At 40.9% G+C, this 26,834-nt stretch overlaps 1 protein-coding gene across 1 annotated transcript; it reads right to left on the reverse strand.

Moving 5' to 3' along the window:
• Nucleotides 1-4,770: 4,770 nt before the first annotated feature.
• LOC140906121 (protein-glutamine gamma-glutamyltransferase 5-like) lies at nucleotides 4,771-26,834 on the reverse strand. Its single transcript, XM_073329626.1, has 11 exons — nucleotides 26,828-26,834; nucleotides 25,448-25,627; nucleotides 23,603-23,721; nucleotides 22,372-22,500; nucleotides 21,939-22,116; nucleotides 20,530-20,662; nucleotides 19,848-19,951; nucleotides 19,494-19,736; nucleotides 18,193-18,519; nucleotides 17,025-17,185; nucleotides 4,771-4,794 (listed from the first exon to the last, which is right to left on the reverse strand). The coding sequence occupies exons 1-11, from the start codon at nucleotides 26,832-26,834 to the stop codon at nucleotides 4,771-4,773; spliced, it is 1,605 nt and encodes a 534-aa protein (XP_073185727.1).

Consider the following 26,834-nt stretch of genomic DNA (forward strand, 5'->3'; position numbering starts at 1 on the left):
TCAGCCGAACCTGCGGACGCAGCAGGTAAACAAACCAGCCCGGCTGGCCAAGGGACTTACCCTGGCGGGCCGCATGCCAAAGATTGTCGATCCCTGAATTATACCTTAATATATTACATTGTGCCTTAATATATTATATATCCCTGAATATACATACTTTTAGGTTCATTTGAACGGCTTTAATGTAGTGTCTGTGAAAATGAGGCCCTACGATTTTCTTATGACAAAATAAATACAAAATAATGCCCAAAAATATATACAAAAAGAAATGCAAGCTCAAAAATTATACATTTTGCCTTGTATTCAGGCAGGTAGCTATGTGCATAAAGTTTGCTCATATTTTTGACAGATGTTTGACTTTTTTCCCAAACTTCCTCTCTCTCCCACCTTCCCATCTTCTGCTTCTAATTGTGTCACATCATCAAATTTCCCAAGCATTCACCTTTCATTTGCAGTGCATAGCAGCTCAAAACTGGATTTGCAACAGTCTGAAGCTGTTTTACCAGTAAGGATAATGATCTCCACCAAGGTTTGTTTGATGTCTTCTGAGTCAGCCAAACCTTCTCCTCTCCATAGTATTTATAATTCAAAACAAAAGGCTCTCAAAGCATATCCTGCCCATAAAATGGAAATATTTAGGTTAAGACTTCACCCTAAACACTGATGCTCAGAAATAAGTCGAAGAGAGTAATTTTAACTTCAAACATACCTGGAGGAGTCCTCATGCTGACAAATATCTGATTATTTCACAGAATATTTTTACCTCGTGTATTTCTTGATTGAATTCTGTAAAAATGGCATGGTGGCTTACTAGAATATAGATCTATATTTTTTATAGGTTTTATAGGTTAGCAGCAATCACAGTGTTAAGAGTCTTATGGTCCTGAAACACTGCATTCATTTCAGATTCTTTCAATTAGCCAGTGTCCAGAGTAAGGAATTAACCTGATAAAACCCCCAGAAGTCAGCTGTTCATCTGGCTTATAGAGGGTTCCAGAGCTGTGAGTGCAAGCACAGAGCTTCCTCATGCCGTGTTCCTTAATAGCGTGTGAGTTCATAGTATGCAATAGGCAGTATTCTAAGCTGGAGAGAGAGTAAATTTACAGCAATCCATCATGGTATATACAGACAGAGAATAGTTCCTGTATTGCTCTCCAGTGGAAAGTAGACAAAAAAGAAAAGCACAGCTAATGTGGGCAATGTAGCAGCAAGTGGGCATAAAGTTGCTCATGTATCCAGAGGAGAGTATCAAGTCTAGAGTATGGCCAATTTGGTATTCTCTAATGGAATGTAGGTAGGTACATGCAGTATTCCTCAGTAGAGGGCGGCCAATGCATGGCTCATGAAGTAATGTGTTAGGCACAAAGCATGGTCCACTAGGGTGTTCCCAGCATGAAGACAATGGGTAGAGTAGGTGGCCTGTGCAAACAGTCCTCAGTGAAAAGTTCACAGATACAGAGCCTGGCCAAGGTATACACTCTCCTGTGGAGCTGATAGGCATTCAGCATTCCCCAGCTGCTCATTGCCCAGTGGAGGACCAGTGGGAACAGAGAATGGTCTATTATTTAGAAATGCATGAAACATTTTTTACCCATATAATTCATTCCATGCATCATTTCCAAGATAATCATGTGACTATTCATTATATACAGTGCATGCAGGTCACCTTAATCATACAGTATTTTTTTTTCTTTCTGATTTGATGAGTGAAAATTTTGTGGGGGAAAAGAGAGGTAATCGAAGATGGCTTTGCAAATGTGTCTGGAGCAAACCCCATCTGTGTGAATAATAATAAAACTTTCCCTCCCTACAAATGTTCATGTAAACAAAAAAATTACTTGTATGATTTTTTACAGAAAAAATGGCTTGTGAATACTATCAAAGTGACTTCACACTTACTATCCAAATAAAATTCACCAATACTTACCCGTTCCCCCACACCAGTAGTCCCATGCCTCTTGTCACAGTAGAGAATGGATTTGGCTTATGCCGACTATTTACCTGTACATTGAAAATCTGAGCATTTCTCAGGCAGATTCTTTGATGTTGCTATATATTTTTCACAATAAAGCAAGCAAATGGCTAATTATATGCTCGCATACCCAATGAAAAGTTTTTCTAGTACACCCCTGAAGGTGGGTAGAGCTTTCTCCTTGTGATTTAGGGAGCGAAATTCCATAATATCCCAAACTATTGAATTGACAGCTAAGAAAGTGGATCAATCCAAATGGAATGATTAAGAATGTGTTACAATGGTAAACACACTCATTACACTTCTCCACAGCACAGAGTAGGACACTATGGAATTTAAGAACTTTCTATATAGAGAAAGTTTATGATTCCATATAGATTCTGTTGCAAAGATTAAAGCTCTAACTCTGAATGAAGAGGAATTTTATTAAAGTTCCAGATACAATGAGACAGCTGAAAAGTGCAATTTGTGTTAGTCTATTAAGTATCTTCTCACTCATATATACATTAATTTACATCTACATATTTATAGAAGTATACATGCACAAACATAAATTTGTTGATAATGACAGCTACAGTTAAGGTTGCATTAAAAATGTCCATCATAACCTCTGTTTTCACATACTCGTACTGCAGGTTTCCGCAAAAATCACAGGACCAGATTCTGATAACCAGATTTAAGAGGAGAGGCTCCTTAGTCTGAATTTATTCCTTTTAACTTCAGTGGGACTATATATGGAGTAAGGGACTCCAAATATAAATAAAAGTATCAGAATCTGGCCCAAAGTCTGAGGATATCATGATAACGTGATAAAAGGAAGTTGATCATATGGCTTATAGGCATTCAGAACACAAAAATGCAGTGAAATACAATTGTAAAATATACATCTCCAGTTAAAAAATGTAAGTCAAACAAGGCAGCTGGAAATCTATAAAGTTTTTATAGGGCAAAAAGTGAATTAAAGATGTTGGTAAGTAACTCCGCTTCTATTTGCAGCATAAGAAAGAGAGAGAGAGAGAAGTATCCAAATCTCTGTCATATGAAGAAAAGGAGTACTTGTGGCACCTTAGAGACTAACCAATTTATTAGAGCATAAGCTTTCGTGAGCTACAGCTCACTTCCACGATATGCATCTGAGGAAGTGAGCTGTAGCTCACGAAAGCTTATGCTCTAATAAATTGGTTAGTCTCTAAGGTGCCACAAGTACTCCTTTTCTTTTTGCGAATACAGACTAACACGGCTGTTACTCTGAAATCTGTCATATGAGTTATTCTCGAGACTGGTCATTTTCCTGTGTCTAATTCTTTCCAGATTTTTATATGCCATCTGTCCAGTGCATGAAAACTATCCTTTCTCCAGTAAGCAGCAATGGTGACTCAAGCTGGCAATAAAAAAGTAATAGCCTGTTCTGAATAAAGCTAAAATTCTGATCATCACCAAATAATAAAGTTATTGTGGGTGATAATACAAAAGGTTAACTGAAGATCAGGTTACTATGCCTTTCAACCAGAAGACAAAATCTTTTTATTTTTGGACAGTTGTGCCATCATAAATCCTGTTTGTACACAATCTCTATAAGTTCAGAGAAATACTTACTATATATAGGTTACTTTGGGTCAGCTTAGTGCCAATATTACATGAATAAGTCTGTTGTTAACAGCAAATGAAATTTATTTCATATAGCAATATATCAAGGATCCAATTTATTATAACTATGAATGCTGATGTCTCTGACAGCCCTCCATGTAATCTCAATTTTCAAGGGCTTTGGTTGGCAATTAGAATAATTTTGTGCCCATAAACCTTTTTCATTTTTATTTTGGAAGAAAACTCTAGCTCAGAGAGACATTGGATTAAAAACCTATGTTGCATAATATATAACTAAAACAAAAGATACTGAAATGTAGGTAATTAATATCCTAATTTGCATATGCTTTTTCAAGTTTTAACATCTTACTATTATGGATAGGGGTCTGCTTCCTACCACATTTAGTCCAATTGCTTAAAAACCCAGGGACTTCATCATATCCTAATAAACTGAAGGGGAGTTTGGCCACAGACTTCAGTGGGAGCAGGATTGAGCCCTAAATTAGGCAGCGGGGAACAGGCTGTATCATGAAAGCTATCCAGCATGACTTAACATGTTAGCAATTTGTTCCATATAGTTCCAAGTGTGAAATGTATTGACACAGAACATTTTTATATCACATTGAGAAGCAAATAGTAGACATTTTGATCTTTATTAGAGATTGTTCCCTTCCCCTTTTTTTGATCTTGATGTTGGTCCCACATAAACAATACACTAATAGAACATAAGTGCAAGACCAAATATTCAGCTAATGCAAAAGGTTCCACCAAAGAGGACAACATATACATTATATAAAATGAATGGAATTTCCTATGATCTTAATATGGAGAAAGAATCTTGAGAAATGTAACCATGTTTTCAGATCTCTATTGTATAAATCACATTTAAGGTTGGTCATTGTTTCAATGGCTAAAACTTCCAGATTATTTTAAATCACCTGTCAAGGGAAGGTGCCTTGCTTTTTGCCCCTCCGCCCAATCTACATTGACAGTAATGGTCTTATGTTGTGCAGTCAGGAGCTTAATGACTCACGCTTTTTTATAATAGACTGAAATTGCTCAAAGGAAAGAAACAAGGAGTATATAAAGGCCTGGGTATTCTCTCCACCCTATAATCTTTATGCATAAGCTTTCCTTATTACAGGCTCCAAAATGCCCAGTGAAAGCTGCTGTAGTAACTTTGGTAATATTTACATGTGAAAAGCTTCCAGCTAATTATATTCTAACTGTTCCACCTGCATAAAAAGAGGATCAAGACCAAAAAAAAAAAAAAAGGCCTCTAAAGAAAATTAGAAGCTATGCAAAACATTAAAGAGAGGACCAGATCAAGCTATGCTCAGCAGAGAATCAAGATTGGAATGGCAGTGGCTGGTGCAGGTCAGGGATAAGATGCTTTGTTAGAACTGTGTAAAGTTCCAGAACCAGCTACAGATAACGAGTAAGATGTATTAGCAAAAGCTGAATATAGTGTAGGTCCCTGAATATACTGTGGGGGAATCTTCATCAGTGCATCTCACTAGAATATAAACATTTCACTATCCATAACAGATTTAGAGACGCTGTATAGAATTTTGGACTTACTTTTCTACAGCCTGATGACTTGGAATTCATACAAAAGGAAACAATGAAAAGTGAATGAAATACGAAATAACCTCATAAATGAGGAAAAGAAAGAAAGAAAGAAAGAAAGAAAGAAAGAAAGAAAGAAAGAAAGAAAGAAAGAAAGAAAGAAAGAAAGAAAGAAATTCCAAATAGGATGAAGTAATTTAACATCATTAAGATAGCTAAATACTTTCCCATGTATCATGATGAGAAATGGTTTCTAAATATTATTTCATGATAATAATTCAGGTGTGTGACTAATGCAAATGTTTTTGAATGGATGCACATCATTTAGATTGATTATAGGTGATGGGCCCTGTAGGCATAGCTAAAACAGACAAGCACCTATTAATAGCTACTTCACTCATTATCAGAGAGTCTAAAGACCATCCAAAGCCAATTTATGTAATATTATGGAGGAAATATCTGACTCTGCAGCTTTATGTACAAAAGCCTTGAGGCAGGCCGTCAAGAACCCAAATGCAGTAGAACTGCCCCAACTCTGCTGTATGGTGGGAGGGTTAAATGTGCAGATTATTATACATGGGAAGCACCACATGCCTAATAATTCCACTGAGTTGTCATCAGTCCTCAGGAGTGCAAAGCAGGGAGAGCTGGTGTGTGGTTGGGAAGATAGTGAGGTGTGGCCAGTTTGTTCATGGACTCTATGGATCCAGTGGTGGCAAAGTCCAAATGGAGATCGTGGTGGATTGTGGTTGCTACAATACCCAATTGGCTGTCGCAGTAGCCCCCACCCAGCTGTGCATGTGCACCATGCCCAATCTTTGGGATGGGTGAGGATTATTCATTAGCCATGCACAAAACTTTCCCTTTGGCTTTATGCAAAGGATCTGCATGTTACCCTATATGCAAATATTTATTTGTACTATGACAATCTAGTTTGCTGGCAGTTAAAAAGTCTTAGAACTTAACACTGTCGTTCAGAATACACATCCAAAAATATGTCAGTAGATATGGAATGAATTCCGCATAGCTAAAATAGTGGAAGAAATCAGTGAAGAGGAAAGGACCTGAAACACATGTCTACATGAGAACCTACTATCTAGTTGAAGTATTTTTCTCAAAGCAGGAGTGTCAATATAGTGTTGTTTATTTGGACTCTTTAAAATAACCACAGATGCAATTAGAATTAAAATAGTTATCTAGGTAAAGTGGTGTTGACTTATGTGAAGAATAATATACAATAAATAACACAGCATAGTGAAAAAAAAGCATAGTAAAAAAGAAAAAAGAAATGCAAATAGTATTTTGCAATCTGAATATTTTCTTTCTGCATCTTTTCCTAGGGTCAGTGTATTTTCATTTAATTTGTTATACACTTCTATTTCATAGTATGAGGTCCAAAATATTTTAACAACATTAAATAAAACATACAGTGTTTCAGTAATTTAATCTTCCCACCTAACACAAAATATTGCATTTTATTTGACTCTATAACTAATACTCAGTAGGATATTGGTTCATCAAATTACAAAATTCAATATTTTTCCATGTAATGGAATATATAAAAAATAAATGACATTTCACTCAGACACATTGCTTTTTATGGTGTGTCACTGATAAGTGTCATAGGAAGTCCAAGCCCAAAGCATTTAAGATGTGAAACAGTCAACCTGCTGTTCGATTTTTATATCCTCTCCCTTTCTTTAAAAAAATGACTTAATTCACAAATGTGCTATGTGCCGTTAAGAACTGAATCAGAAGTATCAGACATAATAGTTCATTTTCTCTACTGTAAAATAAATTGCAGCCCTATTTTAATTTTATATTGGGGGAAGCTCAGATACTACTATTTGTTCTGACAAGCAATATAAAAATATATAGCAGAAATTTGTAAACTAAAAGTTTTATGGGAAAATTATCTTTATTTCCCACCTTCACATACCCAAGAATCAAGTAAATGTGCTTAAACTTGAAAAAATAAAATGAAAGAGCACCTGAGTTGCCGTTGAGTGGAAACAAAGTCCTGAAGGACTAAAACTTATTTGTACATGACTGATTTTCCTTGTCTGATTTCTGACAAATAAAACAGTTGTCTTGCTCAGATGACCCTTAGCTTCCAGACTAGAAGCATGGTTGGCTCACAGAAGAGATTAATGTTAATTTTGTAAATAGTTGTTCCACAAGATGCAGTAGAGCTGCCTGGAAAAAAAAATCAAAATTGGAAACATCTTGACATTTTTTTCTTCTGAATTTCAACCAAAAAAAGGGGTGTATGAAATATTATGGGTTTTTTGAACCAGCTCTCACCTGGCATGTCACCAAGACAGAAGATATCCGATCAACACAGCTGGGGACCTTAGGAGGATATATGATTGAAAGGTGACATTTCAAATTCTGAACTTTTCCCTGCACATGGTGGCCCATACTTAGAACCCAGTGAAATTCTTTATACACACACACACACAAACTTTTCTTGTATTTTGGGAGGAATTTTGTTTTATTTTATTTTATCCCTTCTGCAGGGTGGGAAGCCCTCAGGTTTCCTGCCTGTAGGAATGGGAGACCCCAAGGGGAGGGAGTAGAAAGCAAGCTTGCCCACATTCAACCACCACCAGCTGCTCATAGAGGGTTGAATGTGGGCCAGGCTCCTCACTCTGTGTGTTGCAACATGGAGTATAGAGGGGTGTCGCAGCTCTACTCACTCAAATTTGGCTCAGCCACACCTCCATGATGATGGAGGGGTGGCCAGGCAAAATCTGAGTGGCATTGTGCCAGAGATTTTTGTTTTGTTTTATTTTATTTCATAGTATAAATTGGTTCTCTTATTATTTTTTATTACTTCGCATTTGCAGAAAACCCTCTGGGCTTTACCCATAATGGATGAAGCTCTGCCTGAGTGGTTGCGTCTCCTTCATCACCAGGAGACTTCCATCCCCATTAGCTGCAGATTCTGTCTCTCATTCTCTTTGGGAGCTGTGTGGCAGAGGCAATCTAGGCTTCTTCTCTACGATTTGAACCACGGAGAATCTTAAAAAGTCCTAGCAGTCCTCCAGGGTTCTAACCATAGAGTACCTGCCGAGAACATAGCCCCTAACATGGTCCCAGCCACAAAACATGTGGCAAAGTGTGATGGATGGAGTGGCACTACATAGGCAGTTACTCTAGTTGTGTCTCAGTGACAATACATGGGTTGGGAACCACACTTTAGGCAGGGTGTCTAAGATCAGGGAGTGCATTGTTGGGGATCCAGGGAGAAAGTCAAGGGAGAGAGGCAAGTAGAGAAAACCGTATATGGGATGTGGAAATTTGAGGGATGCACATGAGGAAATTTCAGGTGGAGAGACAACCAATGAAAGGGAGGTGGGGTGAAGGGGAAGTCAAGGGGGAATATTTGGGAAGAATTATTGATGCAAATGAAGTGATGCTGAAAAAGCACAGGAACAGATCTGTGCCTAGAACCATGACCAGGGGTATTTTATTTGATACCCAAGATCCATAAACCTGGAAATCCTGGACGCCCCATCATCTCAGGCATTGGCACCCTAACAGCAGCATTGTCTGGCTATATGGACTCTCTCCTCAGGCCCTATGCTACCAGCACTCCCAGCTATCTTTGAGACACCACTGACTTCCTGAGGAAACTAGAATCCATCGGTGATCTTCCAGAAAACACCATCCTGGCCACTATGGATGTAGAAGCCCCCTACACCAACATTCCACACAAAGATAGACTACAAGCTATCAGGAACAGTATCCCCGATAATGTCACAGCAAACCTGGTGGCTGACCTTTGTGACTTTGTCCTCACCCACAACTATTTCACATTTGGGGACAATATATACCTTCAAGTCAGCGGAACTGCTATGGGTACCCGCAGGGCCCCACAGCATGCCAACATTTTTATGGCTGACTTAGAACAACGCTTCCTTAGCTCTCATCCCCTTACGCCCCTACTCTACTTGCGCTACATTGATGACATCTTCATCATCTGGACCCATGGAAAAGAAGCCCTTGAGGAATTCCACCATGATTTCAACAATTTCCATCCCACCATCAACCTCAGCCTAGACCAATCCATACAAGCCGTCCATTTCCTGGACACTACTGTGCTAATAAGCGATGGTCACATAAACACCACCCTATACTGGAAACCTACTGATCGCTATACTTACCTACATGCCTCCAGCTTCCATCCAGGACACACCACAGATCCATTGTCTACAGCCAAGCTCTAAGATACAACTGCATTTGCTCCAATCCCTCAGACAGAAACAAACACCTACAAGATCTCTATCAAGCATTCTTAAAACTACAATACCCACCTGCTGAAGAGAAAAAACAGATTGACAGAGCCAGAAGAGTACCCAGAAGTCACCTACTACAGGACAGGCCCAACAAAGAAAATAACAGAATGCCACTAGCTGTCACCTTCAGCCCCCAACTAAAACCTCTCCAGCGCATCATCAAAGATTTGCAACCTATCCTGAAAAATGATTCCGCACTCTCACAGATATCGGGACACAGACCAGTCCTCTCTTACAGACAGCCTCCCACCCCCAACCTGAAGCAAATACTCTTCAGCAACCACACAACAAAAACACTATCCCAGGAATCTATCCTTGCAACAAAGCCCGATGCCAACTCTGTCCACATATTTATTCAAGTGACACCATCATAGGACCTAATCACATTAGCCACGCCATCAGGGGCTCGTTCACCTGCACATCTACCAATGTGATATATGTCATCATGTGCCAGCAATGCCCCTCTGCCATGTACATTGGCCAAACCAGACAGTCTCTACGCATAAGAATAAATGGACACAAATCTGACATCAGGAATCATAACATTCAAAAACAGGTAGGAGAACACTTTAACCTCTGTGGCCACTAAGTAAAATATTTAAGGGTGGCAATTTTGCAACAGAAAAGCTCCAAAAACAGACTCCAATGAGAAACTGCTGAGCTTGAATTAATATGCAAACTAGATACCATTAACTTGGGTTTGAATAGAGACTTGGGAGTGGCTGGGTCATTACACATATTGAATCTATTTCCCTAAGTTAAGTATCCTCACACCTTCTCATCAACTGTCTAAATGGGCCATCTTGATTATCACTACAAAAGTTTTTTTTTCCTGCTGATAATAGCTCATCTTAATTAATTGGCCTCTTACAGTTTGTATGGCAACTTCCACCTTCTCTGTATGTATATATATATATATATCTTTTTACTATATGTTCCATTCTATGCATCCAATGAAGTGGGCTGTAGCCCACAAAAGCTTATGCTCTAATAAATTTGTTCGTCTCTAAGGAGCCACAAGTACTCCTGTTCTTTTTTTTAAATTAAATTATGAAAATGAGGTCATTGTCTTATTTGCATAAACGCTCCAGACTTCTGAGTCTGCCTCCTCAGCAGGCACAGTGTACCAAACTGGAAATTCTAGTGCAATAGGAACACAGCAGTTAACAGTATCTGTATTATATCAGATTTCCTTACAACTCATTTCAAGTGGGGTTGCATAGTTTCTGGCTGGGTAAAGCCTGGAATAAAATATTCTATAATTAAATTGTGATGAAAAATAATGTTTCTAGATATCTTAATGGACAATGAGGATTGAGGTGGACAGTGCTTAATCAGGAACATCTGTTCAGCAGGTGGCTGTTCAAACCGGAATAACCATGGCGGTTGCAGAGGGAAACTATATTCATAAATATAAATATTTGTGAATTGGAGAGTTTTACATACCCTAATATGACTACATGAGTAGAGGCATGCAAAGCTGATTAATTGTGTTTACCAAGCAGCTTTTATAGCTATCTCAAAGCTTACTATTTTACTACTACTTAACAGTTTAATGTTTCTCCTTTTCTTACATATTAATTGTCACTGTGTTGAAATCTTTTAAAACATAATTAGAACATTAAAAAAACTGTTTTATTTTAATTGTATTACTTTATCTTTATTGGTATGGACATCAAGGAAAGAGCAACTTTGTTTCTTAAAAAGATTTCAATTCATGGTACTTATCCCTCATTTGAGTTCAAATCATCTGTTCAAATCATCTGTTCACAGGATCATAACTGGTTGTTATGGAAGTCATGTCAGATAATGATGTAGCTGTCACATGTTTTTAAACGTACTTCCTTAAGAATTGTTCCACCTTAAGTACACAGTGCTGGTATCCTTTAAATCCCTCTTTTTGTTTTCAGCCAGGCTTTCTTCCAGTAGTGACATGTTGATCATGGCACTTGAAGACCGTGGAGGCAGAAAGGAATTAGCGTAGTGGCTGGGTGGAGACATTTACTGTGAAGATAGGATTTGATTTAATTGCCCATGTAAGAAGCTATTCATTTTAAACTGAGGCCAGATTGGGTAATGCAGGGATGGTGAGGGCTGGAGCCTCCAGTGATAGGAAATTAGGATCTTTTATTCAGGAGACATGAGTTCAAATTGGGAGAGAAGATTAGAGAAAGAAATGGAATAGAGAAGGATTGTGGCAGGTGCTGTAAGGGATAAAAAAGACTCCACAGTCCAAAGTCTCTGCAGAGTTCTTCCTCCCCCCTTTGAAAAACTCTGAAAAGAAAGACAATTACCAGTTGTTGGTTTTTAACTTGTATTTTTATAGTCCATCATGAGAAAAAAATCCAGTAAAAAAGCCAATGGAGACAATGGAATCATTCCCACCACAATACAATATCCAGGCAATGGTCTCTTTTTTTCCCCTGGCAAACACAAAATAAGCTTTTCCACTCAGTACCATATCCATGACATAGAAATACTTTACCCTTTTCATATACAGGGATTTATGGTACAATTTCTCAGATTCCCATGGTACAACTGAAATCTCTTCATGACACATGGAGAGGTGGGCTTCATAACATAATGGGTGCTCTAGCATCTGTGGCACTAACAAAACTGTTTGATCCCAAATCCCTAGCAAAGAAATGGGACATATTCCATGCTGTACCATCAAGGAGGAAAAGATGGAAGGTGGGAGGTGCCTCAGCTAATCCAACAATTTGCTAAGAGGAAGATAAATGGAGATGTCACAGTAGGCCTTGGAGGAGTTTCATCCTAATAATAATAAGCCTTAGAGTCCCCAAAACTGTGGGAGGAGATCTGTGCTGAAATGAGAGATTCAGGTAGTTACGATCTCCTCAATTTTTCAGGGGCACTGTTTTCTTTCCCCAATCCACACACTGTGTCAGAAATGTCTTAACAATAATGCTTTAGTCTGTACTCATGAAATCCATGATGTGGGCCTAGAACTGGACATTTTCCCATAGGCCTGAACACCCAGAATATATACAAAAAGGACCATACAATAATATACTGTACAAAAAACCATGTGGTCACTTGCAAAGACCAAAGCAGTTAAAATTGCTCACTAAATTTTGCAGCCTCTATAATTAGACTCACTGGATTTTTGACACTGGGAATGGAATATGGCCAGTCTTATGAATCCAAATATATCCCTACAGTAACTCTTTTAACCTGAGTTTATCTGAAGCAGGGGCAAATTTGGCAGAGAGGGTTTGCTTGTGACCTCCACAATTCTAATTGCCTGATAAACAAGGCAGGATGGCAGCATTTAAAGCTGACTTGTGACATATTAATGTCAGCAACTAAGGGTCCAATATCTCTTAAGCAAGACTTAAAAGAGGTGGCAGTCTCTGTTACTGATATACTACCACAGGTACATCTGCTTAAATAATCTTAAGGTTGATACACTTTATGGAGAAAGAGATTGAAATCTGGTGTGAGCAGCGAAGCTCAGCAGGACCCATAACTAAATGAGCAGTGCATACTGTTGAGAAATCAATGGGAGACAGGATGTCGTTTATAAAGTCATTAGACTGAGAAAGCAACCTGATTGGCTGATGAGGATTCTGAGCTGTGTGATTATGAGACCCAGTGGTCTTGACTGGGCGCATGCTCATTTGTCATAAAGAAAGTATCATATTCCAGGTGGTACAAACACAGTATCTAATGCACTTCTCTGTTGCTGGGTGCACGCTGCTTCCTGACACATCTCAGATGTGTGTATAAATGGCCAGAACCACAAATCCTGTTCTTTATTATCTTGTCTATTCCTCTCACTGTAAGAATGCAATTACCACTTCAAAATATCTTCCTGCATAACTTCATTTAGTTACGTTTGTCTATTTTTGATTATATGTATTTGCATTCAGAACAGCTTAGCGCGCCCTTGTGAGAGCCCAGGCAGAGCGGGACAGAGTGTTATATTTAGAGCGGGGTGCTGAGTGGGACAGTGTGTCATATGTAGAGTGGGGGGCAGGGCGAGAGAGAGTGCCATATGTAGAGAGGGGGCCAGGGCAGGAGCGGGTGCCATATGTAGAGTTAGCATCAGAGCGGCACAGAGAGCCATAGGCAGAGAGGGGCACAGAGCGGGACAGGTTGCCATATGTAGACTGAGGCTCAGTACGAGGCAGAGTACCATATGCAGAGCGCAATGTGGAGTTCCGTGCCAAGTAGGATGCAGGGACCCATGTGGCGTTCCACACGGAATGGGAGGCCAAGCCCCTCGCAGAGCGGGGCACGGAGTTGCATGAAGGACCCCACTTGGAGCCACACACAGAGCGGGCCGTTGGGATGCTCACAGAGCGGGCCATGGGGCGAGACACTGGGGCGCACACAGAGCGGGCCGCAAAGCGAGACACTGGGGTGCACGCAGAGCTGGTCGCTGGGGGGCTCACAGATTGGGATGCAAAGCGAGACACGGGGGCGCACTCAGAGCCAGACACAGATTGAGACACTGGGCCACACGTGGGGTGGGACACTGGAGTGGGCATCGAGCCACATGCAGCTTCAGTCATTGGGACACTTGTGGAGTAGGACGATGGAGTGCACACAGAGCTACACACAGCGGATGGCATTTGGAGACTCATGGCATAGGATGGTGGAGCGGGCACAGAGCCACCCATAGCTGGAGGCATTTGGAGACTCATAGCATAGGATGGGGGATTGGGCATAGAGCTATTCATGCCTTGAACCACTGGGGCACACACGGGGTAGGATGCTGGAGTGGGAAGAGAGCCACGCATGCCTTGAACCACTGGGGCAGACATGGGGTGGGATGCTGGAGCAGACCTGGGGTCACTCATAGAAAAAGAGACTGGGACGCCCAAGAGGCGAGACACATTGTCACACACAGAGCGGGACACACTGTCACTCATGGAGTAGGGGGCACTGGCAGCCGCAGCACGGTACACAGACTCACACATGGGATGGCCGACAGGGAGGCACACATAATCATATACGAGGGGGCCCCCAGAGTCACCCGCAGGGCCATACCCAGAGTTGCACACAGGGATGCACACATAGTCGCACGCAGGCTGGGGGTCGGAGCCACACACGACCTGGGGGGAAGAGCCACACACAGCCTGGGGGCCAGAGCCGCACACGACCTGGGGGGAAGAGCCGCACACGACCTGGGGGGAAGAGCCACACACGACCTGGGGGGAAGAGCCGCACACGACCTGGGGGCCAGAGCCACACACGACCTGGGGGCCAGAGCCACACACGACCTGGGGGGCAGAACTTTCCACATCAGCATTGGCATATCCTTTGCAGTAGCCAAACTTGTGACATCTGAAGTTGGCCAGGAGCCGGTGACAGCCTTCCCTGTAAGGTGTAAACTCCACTATGGTTCGTGCCTGGTGATTAGCAGCCAGTGTTCCCAGACTGAATGAGGAGATAGAAAGGAAAGTGTTTTTTGTCTCATATATAGCTTATACTTATGCAGCAGTAGAAACTGGCTATACACCTGTTATGTTTGATCTGTTTTTGTGACAACTCTGCCATATGTCATCTATCTTATAAAATTTTGTGCCAGAGGAGGGAGGCAAAAAAAAATCGTATTGTGATAACATGACATGAGTTTTCCTCCTTATTCAGGGGAAGGTTATTATACTCCCACCAACAGTATTTACCAGCACCCTTTTATTAATCCCATAGAGTCATCCAAAATTTGTTTCAACAATGCTTTGTACTTTTTCACTTCAGCACCATAATTGGAAGCCAATTCCACCTACTCACCACATTCTGAGAAATACATGCCCCTTGAATTCTTTGTAAAGATAGCATATTCCACCCTAACTCACTTTAGGTCTTCTATTTCTGGTCTGTCTGACTACCTCAAGTTCATTGAGCTTTATTAGATGAGCTGTATATACTTCAATGAGAATGCACCTTAATAGTTTTCTTTCAAGACGAAATAGTCCCAAACTTTGTCAATTTTTCTTCACAACCAGAAATAGCAATGGATACTAACCAGTTGCTAAACTCCTTTTGGGGTAAGATGGCAAACTGCATGTACTAAGTGCCACCCTTCCCCAGTGAAGAAGTTATGGGCTTATAAGGTACCCTGGTGACTGAGACTGCCTTTTTCCAATTTTGAATGAATTGGAGGTTAAAGAAAAAGAATGTTGGGTATAGTGACTGTTTAGCAATGTACATTTAGGGAGATCCTCTTCACAGATTCAAAGGGATTATTGTACTCTCCCCACTAATAGAGGCTCCGCCTAACATATGAGTACCCAATTAGCATTTCGCACAAAGGAAATAATGTGTTTTCTCCAACAGACAGTAGCTCTTAACTATTTTTAACTTATTTCTTTAAAAAATGAAAGAATATGCATATCCTCCCAGCACTAAATGCTCTACCATTTGCAAGGGAAACTAGACTCGCAATGCAGTCTCACAACAGAGGCATGGACTGGTGGAGAGACAAAGTCCTATTCAGCAATAGAACAACTGAAATCTTCCAATGGCATATTCAACCCGTGAATTCTGTTTAAATATTTGTTGAACTTACTCAATAGTCTTTGGGTCTTTGAACAGTCCACAACCTTCCAGGCTCAGTACACAGTTCCTCAGGTCCTCCTGGAGGGGATTGCAGAAGGAGATTTCTGCAGTGCACGTAGCATGCACCCTAGGTTTACCTAGAAACTGAGGAAAGACACAGGAACTCTCTTATGAACCAGCTTCCATATGAGGAGAGCTAAAAAGATTAGGGCTGCTCAGCTTAGAAAAAGGGACAGATAAGGGGGGGCTATGAGAGGTCATCATGAATGGTGTGGAAAAAATGAAGAGACATGTAATTTACTCTTTCTGACAATACAAAAACCAGAGCTCACCCAATGAAATTAACAGGCATCAGGATTAAGAGAAATAAGAGGAACTACTTTTTCACACAACATATAATTAACCTGTGGAACTCATTGCCATAAGGTGCTGTGAATTCCAAAAATATAACTGGGTTAAAAAAAATTTAGATGAGTTCATGGAGGATAGGTCCATCAATGGCTATTAGCCAATGTGGTCATGGATGCAACCTCATGCTTGGGGCAACCCTAAACCTCTGACTACCAGAAGCTGGAAGGGGAAAACTGGAGTGGTTCTCTCCAGAATTGCCCTGTAATGTACCCTGAAGCTCTGGTATTGCCCACTGTCGGAGACAGGATACTGGGATAGATGGATCATTGGTCTGATCCAGTATGGCTGTTCTTATGTTCTTGCATCCCTCCAAAAAATAGCATTTAGACTAGCCTAGGATTTTAAAAAAGCTGAAATATAAATAAGGAAATAAATGGAGATTTAAAAGGGAGGGTTATTCAGCCAAAAATCCCTTCCTGGTTTAAAGTTGGCTGACATCTCTCCTTTGAGATGGGGTCAATTGTTATTAGATTCAAAATCAAATTCTTCACTGGTAAAATGAAAAATAAAGAGAGTTCTGTTGCTTCAGAATTTTTCAGCACTGCAACCACGCACAGTGATCTAGGAATAGCCCTGTGCGTGTGAGTGTGAGAAAGAGTTTCTTAGACCAATGGGTGTCTCTTGTGTATGTGGAGCAACTAAGGGATGTGCTTTACCTTAATATCAAGAGGAGGCTTGTTAATCACAATATCTCTGTTCACCATCAGGACTTCACCACCACATTCTGGTTCTGAGACAGCTACCACTCTCATAATGTTGTAGTCAGAGAGGTGAGACCCATATTGGTCAAATGGTATGTGTAGTGGGATTGTTTTCACTGCAAAGTAAAATTATTGTTATCACTAATCTGTTTCTCTCAGCTGATATCTCCTGCCATTTCCATCCTGTAATTTGACTGGCACTAAACCGTACAGGTTAACAGTAGTTTGCTGAATGTCATGATATCCCATTGTCTTTGAGTGCGGACATGACATCTGCTGGTTAAAGGAGATGCATTACTATCCTTAACACTGTGGCCAGTTTCAAGGATCTTTAAGTATATCATTGCATTCACCAAGAAGTTCCTCCTTAATTAAAACTTCAAAGCAGAAGATTTCATTGTGCTGTGTTTCCTAATCCTCAGTGATATCCCAATCTCAAGAATTTAAATTTAGTAAAAATGAACCCAAACACTAAGGAAGTGATGGTTTGATATTCATATGGTATATGGAGAGAGCTTGTTGTTTCTGGAAAGAAAAATATTATTAATCACAAGCTAAGTGTTTGTGATGTGACATCCCTCCTGTTTTCTTTATTCTGTGGCTTATCTGGTAGTAATGCTTGGAATGTTCAAGGCCTGGGATCCCATTTCACTTGAGAGATATCATAATCTCCTCTAGTCAAAGATATATACAGTTTTCCTCAAACCTTTGGCTGATATCACAGCTTTCAGAGAACTGTAGCTACATCAGTGTATTTAACATAAAACTGTTCCTTAGTTAAAACCCAGACCAGAAGATTTAATGGTAATGAACTTCTGTATGCTCACCAATATCCCTAACCTTTGGAATTTTGCTCTGGTAAAAATGAATCCAAATACCATGCAGGGCCTACGACCCACCCAGAAGCATACAAGCCATGCAGTGAATTTGCTGATCTTCGGAGGATCAATCCAAAAGCAATCCAACTATCAATATTAAAGGATGTAGAGCCCCATTAATTTAATCTCCTATGGCTGTTAAAAGGCCTCCGACTAATCCTGATCACAAGTATTCACCTATCTCCTGAGGATAGTGCTGACTTTGGACCAACAAGAGTGAATTAGATAGCTCCAATGTTTCTTACCTTCCCTTGGACCCAGAATGACATTCATATTGTCCTTCCAGAACTGATCCAATGGACATCCATTGCATGTCATCACCTGAGCACACAAGTTGAAATTCAAGTTCTTGGGCTCCTTACGTAAGTTTTCAAGCACCCATTGCAGACAGACATCTTGGCCATATACAGGACAATTAGCCATCTTAAGCCTCATAGCAATACCAGCATCACTCAGGAATGGGTTTCGGAGAGATGCTAACTCCCTGTCTATATCTGAATTGGGAGCATTACAGTATCCAGAATGAATTTTTCTATAAGCTCTGTAAAATGCTTCTTTGTCTTTCAGAGAACCTGTTGAAGAAGATATGGGACATTTAACCTGTTGGAGATGCAAGAGATCATAACTCTCTCAGCCCCAAAAGTGATTAAATTCCTTCTTCTTCTCTCCTCTCCTTAGAGCTAACCTGGTACAGTCAAGTGTAGAACTAGAACGTAAAGAAAATGCACCTCCTCTCCTGTTCAAGGAGACAGGAATGCTGAAACGAAATCACTAGGAAAACATGCTTAGCTGCAGTTTGTTACCTTATTTTATATCTGTAGAGTAAATAAATAATAAAACAGGTATTCAGCATAAGTCTCAGAACCAGCTGTACAAGGACCACAATGTGTACAATAGACCACATTACATATATCTTTCTAAACACTAGAGATAGCCATATGAAGACACTCTCATAAATGTCCAGCTTCTTAACCATGCTCCTGTTGTCCCTCAGACATAGTCATCCAGGGGTTTCATTTTTACAGTTAGCTCCAACCCATTTCACACTCCTGTAAGTGTTGTGCTGTATAATCCCTTAACTAATGTTGGATGGTGAATGTAGCCCAGTAGCAACTTACACTGATAAAAAAAAATTAATATGAGAGTACACTAGATATGTGAGGGGGCTAATTAATAATTATGTGTCTTGACATCTCTGGTACACTAGGTGAGAATGAAGAGGTTAACTCCTGCTTGAAGAATGATTTCGGGCCTTTCAGAGGTCCTAAGAAAGCCCATCCTGATCTCTATTACCCAACTAAGGAACAGGCAGGGCCAGAATATGAATGAAAATAGTGGGAGTGAATGACTTTAAGCACAATCTTTAAAAAAATCAATTATATTTAGAAGCCTTTGGAATAATGTTTCTTTCCAAAACCTAGATCAGTCTGGAGAAGTTTTACTTTAAAACAGAGAACTTTCACAATGAACAGAATGTGTTTATTTATATTTCTTATGATCAGCATTTCAAATTCCTGTGAATCCAGGTAAAGTCTTTGGTCCATACCTAATTCATACTTGTAAGCTCTGGTGATATCCTCACGTAGGTCACTACCAATGCACTTGGTGCTGATGTATTGCCCACAAGGCCAAATGTCGTAGTATAGTTTTGTCTTTGAGACAGAGCCTTGGGAAAGCCAGCCAACACAGCCTGCATTCAGCCGAGAGAACATATGATGGCCGTCATAGTCCAAGTCCAGATTTCCATCTTTGATGCTTCTGACCGAAGTAGGACCACAGCATATTGAACCTAACATAGATCAAGTCAACCATATTACTACATTATGTAACATAGCATGCTACTATACAACCTGAAGAATAGGACAGTAATTACTTCTACAGAACCACAGGGTTAATTTACCTCTACCAGTCTCCAGGGGTGTTGGATCCAGACACTGCCAATCACCACAGCATTGATTTAGATCTCTGCGGGCCATCCAAGATTCATTCCAGCAGTGGTAGCTCCTGTAGGATGTAAAAGTTCAGTTTTTGTAAAGAACTTTCAGAGGCCAGTCTTTGGTACAAGTCAAAATGCTGGACCAATCAGACTAGGAACAGGGGTAGGGTAGGAATATGAAAGCTACCATTGGTGTGCGATAGTGATCTGGGTGCATGCTGTATTGGGGCCAGACACTACAGCCATAGTGCTCTACACCAGTGATAAGGAGCCTCAAGAAGCCAGTTATCAAAGAAAAGATTATCAACTAAGTGATCATGATGGAAGATGATGGCCCTGATCCCTGATGGATTTGTGTTTCATGATGCAGTCAGTATTTTTGGAGCCACTCCAAGATAGATGACCTCATTCGTAGGTAGTATTAAGTACTTATGAGTTTGGTGAATGTTTTATGAGCATCTGATTCTTATGTAGATTCAGCAATCAAGCAAGTACTACTAGTGTATAATTATATCTTGTAATGTGTCATCACAAAACTGAATTATTGCAACAGTCTTGCAACACCAAAGAAATGGCCCATGGTCAGGCTTATGTGAGTTCTTGTACATCAGTAATAGCATTCACTCATTGTTGATTTCACACTTACCAAAGGCTGTCTTTGCCACGCAGGGTTTTGCCAGTACAGTCAAAAAGTTCATTGACAACAAGGGGGTTCTCAGCACGTTGAGGAGAATAGAAGTTTGTGACAACACGGCTTGGGATTCCCAAACACCTCATCACTGTAAGGGAAAAAGTGCTCCAGAGTCCAGAACACTTACTCAAAAGTCCCTATAAAGAATGCTTCCCTGGAATAAGTTAGCCAATTCCTTTCCTTCCTATTTTTCAGATAATTTCTCCTATAATTGACAAATACCATGTAAATAGTTTGAGCTAAAATCTCCAACAAAAAATACTGAGTGCACATAACACTAATGGTGCAAAGTCAGCTTCTCTAGGGGACTTCATTCTGCTGTTGGGAAAGTAGCAAAGGGGGACCTAGAAGTAGGAAATAGGATGTTAGGCTTTCTTCCTGGGTCCTTTAGGAGGATCAACAATAATGGTGTCTGACTAACAAAACATCAAGAGTCCTCCATAACGTTAATTGCAAACGAAGCATAGATTCAATTGCACTATGTTACAAAACATCCCCACCAACCAACTTAGAAACTGATTTACCTCAGTAAGTAATCACTTATAACAGTGGTTCTCAAACTAGGGCCACCACTTGTTCAGGGAAAGCCCCTGGTGGGCTAGGCCAGTTTGTTTACCTGCCGCGTCCGCAGGTTCGGCTGATTGCAGCTCCCACTGGCTGCGGTTCGCCGCTCCGGGCCAATGGGGGCTGCAGGAAGGGCGGTCAGCACATCCCTCGGCCCATGCTGCTTCCCACAGCCCCCATTGGCCTGGAGCGGCGAACCGTGGCCAGTGGGAGCCACGATCGGCCAAACCTGCAGATGTGGCAGGTAAACAAACTGGCCTGGCCTGCCCGGGGCTTTCCCTGAACAAGCGGCGACCCTAGTTTGAGAACCACTGGGCTAGCTCACTAAAATATCCTCTCTTTTCATAGGAAAGGATAGTAGTTTGCAGCTCATTGCTTTGGCTCCCAGATTTTAGGAAGAGATACAATCAAGCATTTTATTGCAATTGTCACTGCTTGTTCTTCTGATTCATCATCCAAGCTTGTGCTAGAAGAATATGCTACCACATACAGTACACTGTACTTACTCTGCCTTTTATCACTGGTGGAAATGTTCAGCAAACACTGAAGCATATAGTACTGACGGGAGTCAGGGCCAGAAGGGTGAGTACTGTTTTTCTTCCTGCTCTGATCACTGCTGAGACAAAGCTGGATCTCACCCTAGTCAGCCACTTTACAGTGAATTTATTTTGGTAACAAAAAATAGATCCACTTTTTTTTTCTGGTGACATACAGATCATGTCAGCTGCTTGCTATAGGCTTGTTTTCCTTGACAGGTGTGGATATATCATTCCCCACCAACTTTGGGGAGGCTAGCATACCTGTGCACATTACTGATGCAAGAGACGCAGAGTCTCCATATCTGACCGGCCTGCATCGGCCTTTATACCACTGCAGAAGGATGGGAACACTTCCATTCCATGACAGTGGTTTAGCCCTCTGAAGGTAATCATTGTTTTGTGGGAGCTTCATGATGCTGTTATTGCTATGGCCACAGATCTGGAAAACAGACAACAATAAATCTAAATATCTGATAACTTTTCTACATCCTAAGACTTTTCCAAGATACAAATTCTGTACTGAGCTACTGAAACTGTGGAAATTCTGATTTACATGGTTAGTCAAATTCCTCCCTGTTTAGCTCCATATCTGGTATATGTGTCTGTGGTTCCTGTGTGTTTCACTCTTCTCCTACAACATAGCTCACTGCTGCTGATGCATTCAGAGGTCATATGTGATTAACCATTCACTTACCATGTGGTTTACCACCATGCTGACATGCACAGGATCATTGCGCCAACTACTTTCTCGGTCAGAGTCATGATGGTAATTTGCACCCATATCCAGGAGTTTCAGGCAGATATCCAAAATGCCATCTTCAAACTATGTGCACAAGGAAAGACGGCTATTACAGACACTATGGAATGCTGGCTTTGATATGTTTCCTTTTGTTTTCCTTGTATAGCTGACATCTCTTTATGCCTGTGAACAGACCCCTTTTTCTAAAGGCCAGTGCCCGTGACTTTGCATTGTATCTCATATCTACTGGCAGAAAGGACAGAATTCCTTTTAGAACATGCCAGGGTAACTCCTTGCTTGGCCAATGGGATCATTTCCACCTTTCATTCAGAGGCTCAATACAAGGTACCTCACCCTTTCTTCCAGGGAAGTCTCTACAGCCTTCCCAACCCCTGTAGGGCCAAAGTGAAGTTAATTCACCTTTTCCCCCAGAGATGAGTGTCTATCCTGTAGTCTTCACTAGGGCTGGGTGGGAAGTGGTTTTCCCCTCCTGTGAAAACTTTTGAGATTTCAAAATGTTTCTCGTTCTGTAGCAGGTTTAAACTAAGACCCTTGAAAATTTCCTTTTGAATTTGTTTTGTGAAAATCAGAGAGAGAGAGTCACCAACCCAGAGTAGCCAGATGTTTAGGGATCGCACCTGGGATGTGAAAGGTTCAAATCCTTGATCCGAATGGTGCAAAGCAGTGACTTTAGCTTGGATCTCGTACATACTAGGTAAGTGCATTAACCTCCAGACCTTGGAGTCATTTTCTCTCCCTGACCCAATGAATATTGATATAAAGTGGAACAGGTCAAATAGCAGAGATTGACTGATTGACTATATAGCCCAGTGGTTAGGGCACTCCCTGTGATGTGGGAGACACAGGTTCTGAATCAGGCAGAGCCTGGGTTTCCTCGGTGAATGCCCGGCCCCTCACCACTGGGCTATCAGGTCTCTCTGCTCTAGTGATCTTATGGTGGATTTTTTTTTAGCTGTATGTTAAAGTATTGAGACTGGAGCATGGTCTGGATTGGCACAAGAAAAACTCACACAATTCTGTAATATGCCAGATATTTATGTAAATCTTGGCTTGCACCAGTGCTACAGAAAGGCAAGATCAGTCTGGCTACGCTCTGTCAACGTCATCTTTTGAATTATTGTTGGGTTTTACAAGTTCTGAACAAGTCTCACAGTGTGATATTTACCTGTCCAAAGTGCCACGGTCTAGAAGTAATGTGCTTGTGAACTCCCTGGTACAGCATTCCTTGTTCATTCAGGACATATTCTTTTCTGTGGGCCTCATTGTACATATACACAGGGTCATCTGGAAAAGAAGCAGAGACAGAACTATCAGTCTAATCTCTCTACCACTCACTTTCTCTTTCGCTTCTCTCTTTCTTTACAAATCTGCTTTTTTTCCTGTCTTTAACTTAAACTTGAGCAACATTTTTAAGTGTGTCATCTCCTTGGAAACATTGCTGGGGTTTTGGATAAATTGTTTAATAACTCACTGTATATTTAGAAGCTTGATTTTTGTCAAATCATTTTTCCCTTAACAGGTCTCACCCAACTTTATATATGTACAGCCTGAATTTCAGAGGTCCTGAGAACCTCAGACTTCCACTGACATTGAGGTTACTGAGCACATCTGAAATTCAAACAGTGTGTATTTAAATTTGGCACCTAAAAACCGAGGCACCCAAAATTACAGACTGTTTTTTAATACTTGGCACTTACTGACTCACTTAAGGTCATACAGGGTAAGTCTACACAGCCTGGATGTGACTGGTCCATGTCAGCTAACTTGGGCTCATGGGGCTCGGGCTTTGGGGTTAAAAATTGCTGTGTTGTCATTCGGGCTCAGGCTGGACCCCAGGATCTAGGACCATTCCCTCATTGTGGGGTCCCAGAGCTTGGGATCCAGTCTGAGCCTGAAGTCTATACAGCAATTTTACAGCCCTGCATGGCCAAGCCCCAGGAGCCTGAGTCAACTGACATGGGCTAGCCAGGGGTGTTTAATTGTTGTGTAGATGTACCCACAGAGTCAGTAGTAACATCCAGGAACCTACCCAAACCTACTGACTCCTGTCCTGTGCTCTATCTACTGGATAATAGTGCCTCCCAGCTTAGACTAATTTACTTCCCAGTGATATCATGAGGCGCTTTAATATTCTGATGGAAATTGCTGTAGAAGTGGTGGTGGTGGGGGAAACATTATACTTTAAAACTAATAGCATTAAATGACCAAATGAAAAAATGAGCTCCAAATGTCTCTGGATTTTGGAATCTTCAGAATCTAGATTGGGATATCCCAGGACTTGCAGGAGAGAAAATGAACATGCAAAATCTGAACCTGAATTGCGCATCTCAAGTCCATCTCTTCTGAGACTATTTTTTACTATCTGACCCAAACACCCTCTCCCTTGAGCCAACTGCTCCTTATAATTTTGTTAATTTTAAACACCTTCTATAAGCAAAATAATAAATATCTCCAGCATTTCTCTAACCACAGATTTCCTATGGGTTTCTTACCAGCACACCAAGGATTAAAGAGGATGTAAAAGTCTCCTAGGCACCGGTCATATGTGCGATCACAAGATGTGACATGCATGTTGAGAATGTGGCGGCCAATACAGGCATTGGTTGGTGGAAACAGGGTGATGTTCATGCACCTTTTTTGATGAGGTTTGTAGCAAGCGCTCCAGCAGGTGTGATCTATACATTTGCCTAGAGAGAAGTTGCACTTTGTCCCATTTGACTCACAGGGTCTGATGCCTTTTCAGGAAAGGAAAAATACAAGTCTGAATAAAAATAGACAAATCAGATTCAACAGACACATATTTTGTCGAAATGCCATTTGCAATGTAAAGCTTCTAAGATATAAGGTCTCTTATTTATGTGAATAATGCACAGCACAGTTGGGGGGAGATTAAAACTCCATATGAAATACAAGGAGGCTTGGAGATGTCTATCGGCACAGATGGTGAATGGGGAAAGACTATTTATCAGGAGAGGACTGGGGGAAGATCATGCAGCTTGGAAGTGATTACCTGTCTCCACAGTGAAGGACATGGTGTCCCTGGTGTCATCCCATTCCCGGTTTTGGAAATTCACATAAAAGTTGAAGGCCTGGCCTCTCCTTACTATCTGTTTGTCAGTGCCGAAGAAATGAGTGTTATGGTTTTTGCAGTTGTAAGGACAGTTTAGGTCGACATCTCCCAACGCAATAGCTGCAGGAAAAGAGAGGAATGAACCCAATGAGAAAAAATATATCATTGAGGACACATTATTTAACAGCTGTTGCCAAGGTTTCCTGCGGGAGGGGAAAAAAGATGACAGACAAATAGGGAGCATAGAAATTAATCAAAGCAATATATTTTCATTCTGAAGAGCTAGTTAAAGAACAAGAAATATTTCAAGTCTTCAAAGGGTTGAGGAACTGGTCAGTAGAAGCAGATAGAGCATATGCCCATATGAAGTTAATTCCCTTTGCGGGCTACACAGAGCCTACCCCTGCTCCTAAAAGCATCACATGTTGAACTAAGAAAATGGCAGAACTGAACTCTATGGAAAGTCTTACAGCTATTGTCAACCCCAACCAAAAGCATCTCTCAGTAAGAAAAGACTAGAGCCTCCTGGGGCTGCAGATGAATCTGTAACTCATGGTCAGCAGTATCAAAGTCAACTTCATCTATCACCTGGAGGAGACTGACAATCTACACACAACCAGCACATCTACACCACATTGAGGCATAAGCCCAATTTAATTGGGGAGAAGGAAACCAGGGGAATCCAGATGCCATTTAAGCTGCCTTGCCAAAACCTTCTCAGTGAACTCCGTAAAAGTAGGTTATTCTAAATAGGGTAATAACTTGAGTTAATCAGCATAAACAGATAGTATTTTTTGAGTAATGATCTAACAATTGCTTCTTTAAAGGAAGCTAGTATCTTGCTGTCAGCTAAGAGAGCCACTGATAATCAACTCTAGTACCTCCCATTGGTTTTCTCCAGTCAATGGGAATTTAGCTCTAAATCACTGGGAACACAGAACATTATAAAATAAACTATATGTAAAGCAGAAAGTAAAAATAATTAATTTGCCTTTTCATTCCTCTCAGAAATGGCCATCACATCATCTCCTCATCATATTTCCCATCATTCTCTAGGTTTAAAAATAACTTTTGATATCTGTAGGGTCTGAGCTATTTTTTGTTGTTGTTTTTTAAAGGAGGGAAAACTGAGTTCAAAGGTAGAGTAATGATTACAGAAAATATTATCTTCTTATGACAAAATGATCTCTCGGCTTGAATTTCCACAGTAGGATGCACACATTTTGTCCATGTTTCTGGCAGATTCATTAGTCTGCTTGCCTTGTCTGCCACCTGCTTTCAGATGTTAGTCACATGGTAGCAAAGCTCCAAAGCACTCACCTTCCAT

This window comes from Lepidochelys kempii, chromosome 2 (genome assembly GCF_965140265.1).
Source record: "Lepidochelys kempii isolate rLepKem1 chromosome 2, rLepKem1.hap2, whole genome shotgun sequence".
Lineage (NCBI taxonomy): Eukaryota > Metazoa > Chordata > Testudines > Cheloniidae > Lepidochelys > Lepidochelys kempii.